The 14,135-nt window shown below is 39.6% G+C and overlaps 1 protein-coding gene across 2 annotated transcripts in view; it reads left to right on the top strand.

Moving 5' to 3' along the window:
- The window catches only part of LOC131688471 (putative transcription factor SOX-15), a 259,207-nt gene that overhangs the window by 103,891 nt on the left and 141,181 nt on the right, over nt 1–14,135 (top strand). For both annotated transcript variants that reach the window (XM_058972749.1, XM_058972748.1), the window contains exon 2: nt 9,335–9,981. In XM_058972749.1, coding sequence (XP_058828732.1) covers nt 9,335–9,981 — 647 coding nt within the window. The remainder of the gene's footprint in view (nt 1–9,334; nt 9,982–14,135) is intronic.

The raw sequence follows: 14,135 nt of genomic DNA, 5'->3' as shown, positions 1-14,135 counted from the left end.
GAAATCATGAGTGTAGAAGACCACCTTAAGCAGTACAAATCTGCATATTCTCGATAGAGAACATCGCCCAGCATTTGCACGGTCTTACAGGCCAACATAGGTGTCAGATCAAACTATATGCTCTGACAATATTGCGCATGAGTTGGAAAACTATCTGTCCGAAAGAGTTCGCACGGTTGTTATTTGATCATAAATAATTCATCTTAAATGATTCAAACGTCTCCATTAACATCGTTACTTAACGTAATCCCAAATCTTCGAACTGGTACCTCTGCGAAAATGCCTTGCAACTAGGTTTTACGGGTATTTCCAACGATTGAAGCTTCAAGTGACTTCGATGCGGTCGAGGTTAAAACAAACCTAGTCATAGTAGCAGCATAAAGGAGGCTTGTTCGCTTCGAGTTATGTGTGTATCTACAACTTGGCGAAATATCGAAATTGCTAGACTCACCAAGTTATTTGCGTACTTGTCAGATGAAAATGAAGAGCTCAATTGTCTTTTTGACTCACACGTTCCAGGCCATCACAGATGACCGTCCCTGAGTTCTTTTCAGGTAATTCTAAGTCTTGGGCATTTGGCTGTAGAATGATGACAACCGAATCGATCAAATGGGCCTTAAAAAGTTTCGCTTCGTAGAAGCCTTCGAGGAATATGGATAATGAACAAGATTCGCTTTTGGGTTGCCTTCGAACATGCCAACCATTGCACTATGATCCCAAAGCTGTATTTAGGAAGACAAAATTGTTTGCGCCTAAACCGTTGGTTTTAGATATATAGTATCTTCGGCAAACTATCTTGCCGATTTTTTTATATTAGTTAAATTAGGGTGGTCCTTGTGGTCATTTTCTGAAGAAACTTTATGGCTATCTCTAATGGTTCATGTGCTATGATTTTTGCAATATTTAAGGTAGGGTGGTTCTTGAAAAATTGGTTTTCTATTAATATTTTCTTATGTGTTAATTTCTCGCTAATACTTTGTTCTAGAGGTTTTTATAACTTTCGTAAATACACATTTTTGCCGAAGCAATGAAGTTACTATCTCTTTTGTTTGCATAGTTACAGGCGATTTTCAATACAAAAATGGTTTTTTTAAAGCTATATATCTTCCAACATTGCAAATGAATTTTCAATATTTTAATTTCATTTGAAAGATCGGAGCTTTTTTAGTTTTTGGTGAAAGAGCTACGAGAGTATTATTTCTGTAAAAAAATTAATTAATTTTTAAAAATGGTGTATTTTACAACAAAAATCGTTCATAGCTTTTCAAATAGACGAGATAATAACTTTTTACTTCAGCAAAAATATGCGCCATAAAAAGTTCTAAAAGTGCTTTAAACAAAGTATTAACGTTAAATCAATGTATGAAATGACAAATGAGAAATAACGGTTTGGGCGCTAACAGTTTTGTCTTCCTAAATACAGCTTTGGGACCATAGTGCATTGGCGTAGCTTGAAACTTCATTTCAAACGAAAAAAATGCTGGATGTGATTCCGAAAAAATCAAATAATTAGCACTTTTCCAATCACAATTGCAGTATTCTAGTTAGGGCTCTGACTGGACATTGCAAACTCAAATATCACATGGCTACTATTCAGCGAGCTGAATATTATTTATGTGATCATTGCGAATCCGATTACCGAACCTCATATCATTGGACATGTAAATGCCCTGCAGTAATGCAATTGCTTATCCGGATTTTTTGGTTCTCCATAAATAGATGAACCTTAGAGTCAGAGCTAGAACTCAAGGATATCTTATTGTTGCTAGCCCAGTGTGGCAAAGAGTTATAGGCCTTATCAGCAGGGTTCATTCCTTTTGGAGAAACCAAGTTGTTTTGTGTAGTTATTGTATTGTGTTGTCATGTTCCATTATATTACATTACCATTATCATTTTTTCCCTTTCCGATAGGAAACTGGTGAGACGACATGGCAAGTCACAAATCTCCTCTAACTGCTAATAAATTCTGATCCTAGATGCTGTAAATGTAAAATATTACAGATGGAGCTTATATGTCCTTAAAAAAGTTCTTTAATTAGTCATTCTATAAATTCTCTTAAGGTACACCCAAAACATATTTTCTGGAGCGGCATGGCATAGTTTTTTAGCACTTTAAAACTGGGAATGAAAGGAATGAATGTTGTTTGGCTCTATTCTAGGAATCTGAAGGCCTGTTTTTTTTCTAAAAGTTTTAGGTCTTTGATTATTTACACCAGCGGAGGAGAGTATAGTTAGTTATAGAGGAGTGGGTATCTTTGAGAGCTTTTCAAGCAGCCAATGTACTGGATAACAAACCTAAGACTGATAAAGTCTATTTTACTGTTTCGATTTTGTTGGCTATTTTCTGCATATTTAAGACAAGCAATGAAATTGAAAGACGGATAGGTATTCTAGAGCGAATTAGTTATAAACTTAGAACGGAAAACTAGGACTAGGCAGGCTCATATGGACATGATCGAAAGGAAATGTAAAGAGTCTTTTGCCTTCTGCTAAACCGGAGTTAGGCGTTGTACCCAAGTCTACATGCGGTAGATTTGGGTGGAAAACCCAACTCCTACCAGCAGAGGGCCATCGATTCTTCATATTTTCTTTCGATCATGTCCATATGAGCCTGCCTAGTCCTAACTTTTTGTTCTAGTTTATAACGAATTCGCTCTAGAATACCTATCCGTCTTTATATTTCATTACTTTCGTTTCTTTTAGTCTTGAATTTGCCGAAAATATCCAACAAAATCGATACAGTAGAAACTTGCGGCAATTAAAACATAGTAACCAAGTCTATTTCATATGTGAGTTTGATCCGACGCCCCATGCTCGTAAAGAATTGCTTTTGGGTCTGAGGTCGCGAAGGCAAAAATAGAAAATTAAGGGAGCTGTTTTGGATGTAGACAGATAAGATTGATGTAACGGAAATGTGAAGAATCCTTCGCTTTTTGCTTGTTGAGAAAAAAGTCTGCGAGTGGAAGGGGATGGAAAACGGTTAGATTTTGATCAGCATGGTTCATTAACGGTCCCTAATTATCTGCATCACTTGTGAGTTTTACCAACCTTAAAATTACTCTGAGATCCAGATTATCTTTACATAATTTCGCTGTTTGTAATACAAAATTCGCAAAGCTCCTACATAAAAATACGATCTGAATCTCCATTTATCATGGCTCTAAGCTGAGAACACCAATAATTCCGAATCATTTGCCCTGTCATATGAACAATCCACTGTCAAGGACGCACTCAACTTGGAGATTTTTCATGGTCACTATACCTACCTACTTATAGCTCTGCTTCGGAGTGAACCCAACCAGAACTGACAATACCGAATGGGAACTACATAGTTGGCGGCGACGAAAGTTCAGCAAAGTATGTATGTGCTATAATTTCGAGAACAATTGATTATTGTATTGAAATTACACAAGCCGAATAGGCTTTCGCTTTCGATTACCGCTGTTGTACCAGCCCCTCGCCTGCGATAGTGCCATTGTGTAGGAAAATTACGATTGCATTCTATTAGTCGAGCCTCCCCGTACTCCAACAGCATAGACGCGTATGTGTGTGTGTGTGAAACAGGCTTAATTTTATCATTTCCCATTCATTCTGTAGTTCATTCACTTGTTCGCCTTAATTTTGTCTCGGGGTTTCATTCATATGTTCAAAACAAACGAAAATGCGGAGCTGTTGTGAAAAAATCTTACACGCCATCACAAGAATCGTTACTTCCCCAGATGCGAGAACAATTCAAGTCAAGTTTTTACACAAACAACCGTTTTGTTTGATTTATTTTGTGCGAAACGCTGCGCCGCTCTGGTCTGACAGAACGAAAAAAAAGTCTAACAATAGGTCCCGCGCCATATTTGTCTTAATCAGGTGTCGTCATCAAGATCCGGAGTGGGTGCTTTGTATTTAAAGGTACCGTGCGAATAACCACAGAACAAAGAATTTCTGATAATTTTTGTCTGAGAATTTCTCATACTCGGCTTGGTATAGTGTGGGGGGGCGGGCGGATAGAGTTACAAGTAGCGAAATCAGCTGATACCCCGGTTGATGCAGTTAGTTACGATCACAGTGGATTCTCCCGACGGCAGCCGGGTTGGTCCACTCTTTCGAAAGAATCGGCATTGTTGTCTACCAAGTAGGAACCTGTTGACTGTGGGGCTGGCTGGCTAGAGGTAATTCGTTCAACACACTCCGCACCCGACCAGACATTGTTTCGGCCATCATAAATGTAGATTAATTTCTTCCTCTTTCCCCGGTGCCGATTTCTGACGTGGAACTAAGGTTAACTGCAATCGAAATGAGCATCAGCTGGCTGGGAGGGGGGGTGGTGGGGTAGTAGTAGGAACACAAGCTTTGTAGCATTCCCCCCGACCGACGACGCCCACTGTCAACAAGTGCAGCGCCATACAATTGGGGACTATTGTCATGCGCGAGTGCGGGAGCCCACTAGCAGGGATGGTTGGGTGGAGGATGGCATTGTTTTCAAACTTCTCAATGGAAATTGTTCGCCAACTTGGTCCGGGGGAAATTTCAAGTTCAAGGGCACATCAACTGTGTGGATGAGTTTAGTCGTTATTTTTCGCAGTATGTCAGGAAGGTGGCTCAATCGGTAGCAAACAAAGTTAAGCGAAAGTGAGGGAGACTTAAGTAAATATAGAGAGTCAAGTGTTAACGCATGTAGCCTTATCTACATGTCTTTGCGACACGTGCACTGGAAGTAATGTATGACTGTAAAAAAATAATAATATTTATGGCTGATCAGAATGCAAGTCTAGAGCAGCTTATCCGCTTTTATTTAGAAGACATTATTTCTGGCGTGAAACGTTTTGAATATTCTTAAGTACGATGTAAGGTTTTTTCGGTGAAAAAATATTCTTCTCAACAAACTTTTTTTTTACCAGTGAAGACAGTGTCTATTCAGTTATTTTACGTGCAATAATGCAACATTTGAAAATTATTTTCCTAATTTTTTATTGCAAAATAGCTACGGAATCTTTTTACAAAATTATCCCCTCTCCTAGGTTGAGGGGTTCGACGATATTGCAAACGTCATCAAGCTTATTGTGCGCATCAGTGCTACAGAGCCTCTGACAGACAATTGCTTTAAGATGGTTATTGTATTACGCCTCGATAGTGGCGCATCGAGGACATCGAGAGGGCCTTGTTTATGTTTTATGTTTTTTCATACTCTGCGCGAGCCCATACCAACTCTCAGCCACTAGCCTTTGCGCGGTGGCTGAGAGTTGGTATGGGTCACAGTGGGGGGCATTTTGTATCCATTTATCGGTCGACTTCGTCATCATACACAGGCTAATTAAATTAATTTAATAAATAGATAAGTAGAAGTTTACTATTAGTTTTACAGTTTTTAGTACTAGTGTACAATTGTAATGTGCTAGTCGTATGTCTATCTGTGTATGTGTTCGTCTGAGTATTTGTGATAGTTGGGTGAGGGAATGGATGCAGAGCTGGCTTATATGATAGAATAGTGGTTAATACTTCCGGTGTTCAATTTATGTATTCGATTCTATTCATTCGGGAAGGTCGCATTGAATAAATTAAGGTACAATTAATTTACCGACGCACGTGAATCATCTATTCCCAGTCAGCATAGCATGATGAAATTCTAGACGAGTTAAAGTAGTTTGTTACATGTGTTTTTCAATTCTACTTCTGTTTCTTTTGTACTTCCATTAATCATGTATACCAAAAGAGTATCGATTAATTTTTACACTTCGAATCATTTCAAGTGTTTATTTTACTGGTTAGTGATTGACTTCCGTTATTACCAGATTGTTTTATGGAGACGATGACATTTTGATTCTTGTTAAGTGTCAGTTCTATGTCAAATATATTTTTGTCGTGACTAACGACTTACCTTTCAATATAGGGGCCCCTCTTCTTCGACATTTTGTCGAAAATATTTGTACCAATGTTGTATTAAATTTTGGAATATGTAGGACATTCATTATCAACGGAAAAATAGTGTTTTGAAAAAATTTTCGAAAACGAATCGGAAAAGTGAAAATTTTCAGCCCATCCCGCACAGAGCCGTCAATATGGTGCACCAACCGAACAATAAAATAATGAAAAGTTTTAAATATATGTTTGTGCCTACGATTATTCGTATTGGGTTGCTTGACGAGAGCAGTTGGTGGGGGAAAGCAGGCATATTAGTTTTGGTTATGCCATTAGAAGCTAGAACGAAAGGAAAGGCTCGTGCACGGCAAGAGAACGAGCGAGAAAGCGATAGTAGTGGATATTAATGAAACTTTCCTTCTACTAAACGGATTGTTAATCTTGTTTCATAAATCGGAAGGAAAACGTTCAACGCTTGCTACCAATACGTTGTTTGCTATATAAAATTTGTTTAAATAGTTCAAAAACTACTTTAAATGAGAATCAACATTAATGATAAAACCTATAAATAGGGGTGTCGCAGCTTTTCTCAAACACAGACGTGTCTTATACGCAATGCATAACGGACGTGCGTGCTAGTTGGTCGTGAGAAGCTGCATAGGACGACCAATCAAATCGAATACCACCAGAGAGAAGAAGAAAAACGTTGGTGGAGGTGGTGGCGGTGAGAAGGCCAAAAAGCCAATGACTAAGAAAGGCAGTCACTGAAAAGGCGGTAGCAACTGCCACTAAAAATGCCACTAAAACATCGAAGGCTGCAGCGAACAAGCCGAAGACCCCAAAGCCAAAGAAGGCCGCCAAACCTGCCTAGAAAGCTGCCCGAAGAAGATAAGTAAATTCACGCGTCTCTAATGTTGCCAACAGTTCTTTTCAGGACTAACAAAATACTTGTATAGAATTAGTAGTGCTTATTTTCCGTTAGCGCTGTTAATTGTAGATGGATTTGTGTCATAGTTATATGCAAACCGATCTTAGGATGAATATATAATGGAAAAAGAATTTTATTAGGAAGTTCCTTTTATTAATTTGTATAATTAAAAATAATTATCATATAAGAAAATATTTTTCAAATTAATCTACAAACTCGAAGGTTTTTGCGAATCCTTCCAAGAAAATCAGTGAATGTGGCATCTCTACCACTAAGCGAAAGCTACACCAAAACGAATGATGAAAATATTTTTTTATTTATCGCACAAAAAGATGACCTTCCATCAGCACCGAAAAGTTAATAAATTGGAACGCTTTGATGCAAAGCGCCTTCATTCGATATGAGCTGCGAAAGGGGAATGTTCGTATGGGTGTACGCAGTAGAAACAAATCGTCGGCAAGGTTTGAATCGTTTCAAAAGATTCTCGTCTTGTATCACCACAGTTATCTTATTAGGACGAATGCATAATGGAAAAATATGGGTTGGTAATGTGTATGACATAACAGGGGTGTCGTGACCACACTTCGAAGTTATTTCAAATCTTGCAAAGCATAAAATGACATAATTTCTATGATTGTTCCTATATGAATGAAATGACAAATTTTCAGGTTAACACGGCAATAACTTTGCAATTTATAGAACAATTTTATATTTTTAATTATCATATAATAACTGTCATCTCTTCCAAACAACTTAACCCTCTGGTGCCAATCCCGTGGTATTGCAGGGTTAAGGAGAATCATTGTAAAATGTCCAATACACGATTTTATGTTGTTACCTCCACTAAAACCACTTCAAAACACTCTCACCTGTCATACAAGTACATTGTGTTCTTGTTGAAATCATATGAAATTATTGACCTGTATTCAATGCGGAGAACTCGGTAATAAAATTGTTTTACTGAATAGACTAACGAATGGGATCCCCAGGAAAATTTCGCTGAGCCCGGTGAATCGAACTTAATGCGTAAAATTTGGCCATTTGAAAGAGATACAAGCAGAATTTTAAGAATATGATCATCGCGGTTATGTCCCGGACATTTCCTGCCCTTGTTTCTCGCTAAGTGTGATTCATTCCTGTACGCTAGGAAAAAAATTCCGATGGTTGATTCCAAAGATTTTAACATTGATATTTCAAAGCCAGAAAATATGAAATTTGTTCGTTTCATGAATGAATGTCTCAACGAGCTTAGAATCCAGCGCATCTCCTGTCAACGCAGACGCCAACAACAAAGGTTTTGTTCAGAACCACCATAATTATTATAAAGAATAACTTGAAACATTCCCACATATTTTATTGAGTATCATTCGATTTGAATTACAAGTCAAACGAGTAGTCACGACACTCCGGTTATGTCCTAGACATTACCCACCCTGGGCCACCCATCTTTTTTATCAAAAGTTTTTCATAGTACAGAAAATACCGGTATTTATTTTTATTCAATACTGATATTTCTGTACTAAAAATGGCTCAGTATTCAATGGATTAAACCTTCGTTTAGCCACAGTGTAAAATTGTGAACAGTCCGTAGAAGACTATAGTTGAATTACTTTCGTTCAATCTATTTTCAAATTTAGTACCAACAAGCCAAAATCGCAATAATCAATGTGTAATTGATATCAGGTTATCAACATAACGAAATACATAGTGTGAATACATATTCTTCTCTCGCCCGCTCATACAATCAACGTTACCAAACTACACATCCAAACAGCTATATAGTAAGTTCATAATCCAACGATTACTCCCACTTTAGCCGTTGAACCAAACACAAACCAGTTCCACGCATTAGATCGCGCAACTATTGACCTGTTGGCTCAAAAAGCTTATATTGCATTTGCGGTAAGAATCGCTTACCCCAACGGAATCCAACCGACACGGGCTGCGCAGGTTATCTTATCTCCACGCGAAAGCTTCTCGATCCCAAAGTCCCCATCATCATCATCATCATCATCATCATTATCATCAACACCATGAGGCTACTAGCAAATATTTAAATTCGGCTACACTCTCTTATCTCACCTGTTCGTTTCCTGTCACTTCGATACCTCAAGAAATCGGTGAGCAATTCTTATCGCACTCATCATCACCCCACCCTGCCATCACCACCTTCCCCTTCGTCCTCCCCCATGATGTCTGCACCCAAACGCCACGGGTTGATGAAATCATACGAGCCAGATCCAAGCTCTGGCTCAGAACACACATCGACTGCTGGCGCAACGTCACGAAACCGTGTGATATCTCGAGGCCATTCGCGCAGTAGCAGACCAACAAGTCAACAAGTAAACTCGCGCTTATCGCGATTAATCGTATTTCCACGATGAACCAAGTAGAAGAATATCGCCAGCACACGATTCTCCCCGGCGATGACTTCGCTTAGTTCTACTCTATCAGTCCCCCTGTCTACAGAACACATTACAATATTTGTCTAGGATCAGCTTGATTGAATTTGGATTTAAACTTGTTTTTTTTTCTTCTCTTGTCTCCCTCCTTCAGCTCACCTCAACATCAGCAGTCGGCACAGCAGAGCTATCACCGATCCTACGAGGATTACATCCACCCCCTGCAGCAACAGCAGCAGCAACAGAGCCAACAATCCCAGTCACAGAACACAGCAGCCGGTTCCCCGCTGCCAGGTTTGTCCGGTCAGCACTCGGCTGGTGGTGCCGGCAGTATGCTAGCACCACCGAGTCCCAGCATGCATGGCTCCGGCAGTAACGGCATGATGTCCTCCCCGCTGATGCAATCCCACTCGCCCCTGCTTTCGTCGAATCCCTCCCTGCTGAACTCACAGTCCCCGTTGCTATCCAACTCCCCACTGATGAGCCAGTATTCCCCCTACCAAGATGTCATACCCACCATCCTACCCCAGGATGAGCCCGGCGGATGGGGTGGCTACGCACTGGCACCCGGCCCCTATCAGAGTGAGTTCTGTGCATCGAACTATGGCGTACTGCACCAGCGGCAACAGTACGGCCCGGGAGGTCATGGGAAAATGGGCCCGCACGGATCGCTGAAAAGTGCCAAAGAAGCACGCATCCGACGGCCCATGAACGCATTCATGGTATGGGCCAAGGTGGAACGGAAAAAGCTGGCGGACGAGAATCCAGACCTACACAATGCCGATCTCAGTAAAATGCTAGGTAAGTGGTTGTTGTTTTTTTTACTTAACTGCCGCTCCTGAATACTGAGGAAGTTTGGGGTACATATTTGCAAATTGATAACAGTTGCGGGTGCGGTTACGCTGGTGGAAAAACGTGATTATCTTTGGTCTTTGGAAGGGATTAGGAAAGCATTTTGTATATAATGGTAGGTACCATTATTGTGGTAGGTCTGATTAGACTAGCCACATTTCCAGCGGTTTTAATGCAAATAGAGGTTGAAAGTGCTTCTATTGCAGAATGTAACAACGAAAATTGTTGTTATTTAGACTAAAAAAATCTATTTATGATATCCTAAACATGATCTCGATAATCGTATAGGCTATTGGTTTTTCACGTAGACGTTGGACTCAAATCTCACCCACGCCACCCCAATATATCTGAATCGACAGACAAATTTAATATCGTGATGTTAGACAAAACCGGCAACGAACACATTTCACGTACAGCTATAATAAATTCAGTAGACTGTAAACGTTACCAGTCCAGGTATTAATCTTATCGGCAAACCGCGTGTCCGCCGTTAACTTCCAATTTTCCGTTCACGCGTTGATTCTCCGGATTCGACAAAAAAAAACAACATTCCCCTCCGAAAAATTAATTCGTTAAGTCAGATACCGAAAATTGCTAGCGATTAGCAAAAAGCTTAGCGCATGTGTGGTGTCTAGCTTGTGTAATGTAGGTAATGTAGGTAGCAGCGGATTCCAGATTCTACTCATGTTTTTCACTGCTGAACTTACTTTACACGAACAGTTGCCCTGCCCATGCTTTTGACGTTGACAGGTCGAATGATCAAGCAAAAATTTAATTTCCGGTTTAGAGAGCGAGAAAAAAACCCCGGTCTACCTGAAACGTTCAGTGTGGGTTTGATTATTTATATAAGCACTCACGTAAGAGCAGTTTATCATTCAATCAGCAGGAAATTGTCCAGTCAGTAAAAATCAAAACAAATTTTGTTTTTATTGCACAGAGAAAAAAAAACTGCGATGGCAAGTTAGCTTTTTATCACTAGACGCCTGCTGGAACGAGATAAGATTGGTTCTTCCCCCGTTAGGTGGATGCCTTTTCAATCGTCGGAAGCACGCGGTGGGTGCTGGTGGGTACAGTCTTCCCAGACAGCAGCGGACAGGTAATTGTAATTATCTGTCCCAGTATCTATGGTAATATGGGAGGGTTTACCAGTCAAAGCCAAAGTAATGAGAAATGAATCAAGCGTTTCAGTGCAGGTGTCTGATATTTATATCTTTGCTGATTGATTGCACTTTTCGCACAGTTGAAAATCGCTATGCCACCAATGACAGCCACGGTACGAAAATTGTTCAATTCTAGGTAATCTGATTACTTTGATGGGCTAACCGGTGTATGTTATAATTAACAACAAAGACAAACGATCATGTCAAAATCACTGAGTTCATTCGTTTTTTTTGTCTTGTTATGAGAAACTTTACCGCTGCGACCACTATTAAGGTTTGTGACTTCTGTTTGCTCTACATATTACAAATTGCCCGAATCCATTGTAGTTGCAAACAAGTTGTTTGTTTGTCCACACGCATCGACCTAACCGGGTACTACATTATTACAGGGTCCGACATTCGAAGGGTAATCGATTGAGAAGGTCATAAATTCGGCTTGGGCTTAAGACGGTTAAAAAACGAATCGCGAGCTGCCCGAATGTCTGACTTGCCGGTATTGTGGGAAAAAAGTATCAAAAACGCGACATTAGTCTATAGCGTGATAGATCGCTAAGTGCAGTTATCGAAAATATGCACTCATTATGTAAAAATGTCTGGGGAATCGATTACAGGTATTGAAAATGACAGCAACAAGTTACTTTACGCTTGTCCGGACATGCCGTAGATTCATGTGATTCGCATTTCTAATGCCAAACGATCCTGACTCTTGCGGTAGCAGACAAAGGGTTAAGTCGCTGGTAAAATCTAGCTTGCTCATATCACCCTTTCCACGCTTTTCTAAACTTTCTTCCTTCAACTCCTTGCTCTCCGTTGAGTACTATGGCTCTTAATATTGTAAAATATACTTCACCTTCCTGTCCCTTGCTAATTCAATGCCGTAAGAACAGTTGACAGATTGACTCAATAGGTTGCTAATATTTTTTTAATTTTTATTTGCTATATAATTTGGACGAAAACGGAATACGGGATACCATAGTTCTTCGGTAAAATGTTCAATGGTTCTATAAAAGGTTGTCTGTGTAAAACAGTTTACTCCGTTTTACCCAAATTCTCCCCAAATGTTGGGTTTTTAGTTTAACTTTACACAACATCTTGGAAGTAGACTTCGCTCCGATGATCAAAAGTAGTGTTTCTTATGCAAAAAGCTCACAGAATCGAGTGAGGATGGATAGAATTACCGTACGGAACAGTTTTACCCGTTTTACTCCAATTTTCTCCAAACTCTAGAGGGAAATTAAACATGGCAAAGGGTATGAATACAGTTGATCAATAGTTGAATTGTTTATGTAAAAAGGTCCTGGGGATCGATTACAGATAGTCAGAACGTCGGCTTGAACTGTGTGAACCCGTTTTACCCCGTATTCTTCCTATAATTCAAGATTGAAGTTAAACCAAATTTTACATTTAGTGAAGAGGTCGAATACGGCTCTTCCAAAGTAGTTATATTATTGTATAAAATTTCGGGGAATCAATTGAAGATAGTTAGAAGGACCGCACGACACGTGTGTATTCGTTTTACCCCAATTTTTCTCAAGACTCAAGTGTGAAGTTAAATCTGGCTCTTCATTTCAGAAAGAGGCTGAAGGCGACTGATCTAATGTATTAAGTCTTATACGAATAAGTCCGGGGAATCGGTTGAAGATTGTGAAACGACCGCCCGAAACATGTGTACCCGTTTTACTCCAGTTGCGAGAACTCAAGTTTGAAGTTAATCCTTACTCCACATTTACGAAAAAGGCTGAGTGTGGGATATCAAAAGTAATAATTCTTATTTATGAAAACCCGAGAAATCGTTTACAGATAGTTAGAATGGCCGTACAAAAAGTGTGAACCCGTTTTACCCCATTTTCTTTCATATCGCGTTTTCAGTTAAACCTAACTACATTTTAGTAATAGGCTGAAAGTGAATTTTTTATACATAAGAATTATTACTTTTCATAACCTGTATTCAGCCTCTTTCCGAGAAGTACAGCCAGATTTAACTTTACACCTATGTTATGTGAGGGGCTTAGGGTAAAACGAATGCACCTGTTTTCTGTGGACATTCTAGCTACCTTCAACTTATTTCCTGGATTTAACATAAAAAATACTATTTACTGCCTCGTTCTGAAATATGTGGTAAATACAATTTCGCACTTGTAGAAGGGAAAGAATTGGGGTAAAACGGGCAAACACGTTTCGCGCGGTCATTTTACATATGTTCAATCGATTCTTTGCACTGTTTTACATAAGACAAACTACTTAGGTGAGTCGCTTTCAGCATCTTTCAATAATGCGTAAGGTATAACTCCACATACACATCATGTGAAGAATTGGGGTTAAACGGGTATACACATTTCATGCGATTATTCTAACTATCTTCGTTCGAGTCCCGAAATTGTTTACATAAAAACTTCTGCTTTTCATCAGCCACATTCAGCGTCTTCCGAAGAAGCACAGCCAGGTTTAACTTCCCACTTGAGTTATGGGAAGAATTGGGGCGAAACAGGTACACACGCTTCAATCTTCAATAGATCGCCCGGAATTTTGTACATAAGAATTACTGCATTTCATCAGCCGCATTCAGCCTCTTTCCAAGAAGTGCAGCCAGCTTTAACTCCACACTTGAGTTGTTGGAGGAATTTGGGGTAAAACGGGTACACATATTTTGTCCGGTCATTCAACGGATACAAACATTTCAAACGACCATTCTATATATCTTGAATCGATTCCCCGGATTTTTCTACATAAGAATTACTACTTGCCATCAGCCAAATTCAGCCTCTTTTCTTGAGATATGGGAATAGTTGGGGTAAAACGGGTACATACGTTTCGTGTGGTCATTCTACCTTCAATCGATTCCGATTTTTGGTGGGTGCTGCTTTCTAATGGCCAACCGATCATTCAAATTCTCATATGAACGGTGGGTCAACTAAACCCTATTGTTTTGAGAATTTACGAATT

Source organism: Topomyia yanbarensis, chromosome 3 (assembly GCF_030247195.1).
Source record: "Topomyia yanbarensis strain Yona2022 chromosome 3, ASM3024719v1, whole genome shotgun sequence".
Classification (NCBI taxonomy): Eukaryota; Metazoa; Arthropoda; class Insecta; order Diptera; family Culicidae; genus Topomyia; species Topomyia yanbarensis.
This window is presented reverse-complemented; position numbering and strand designations above follow the sequence as displayed.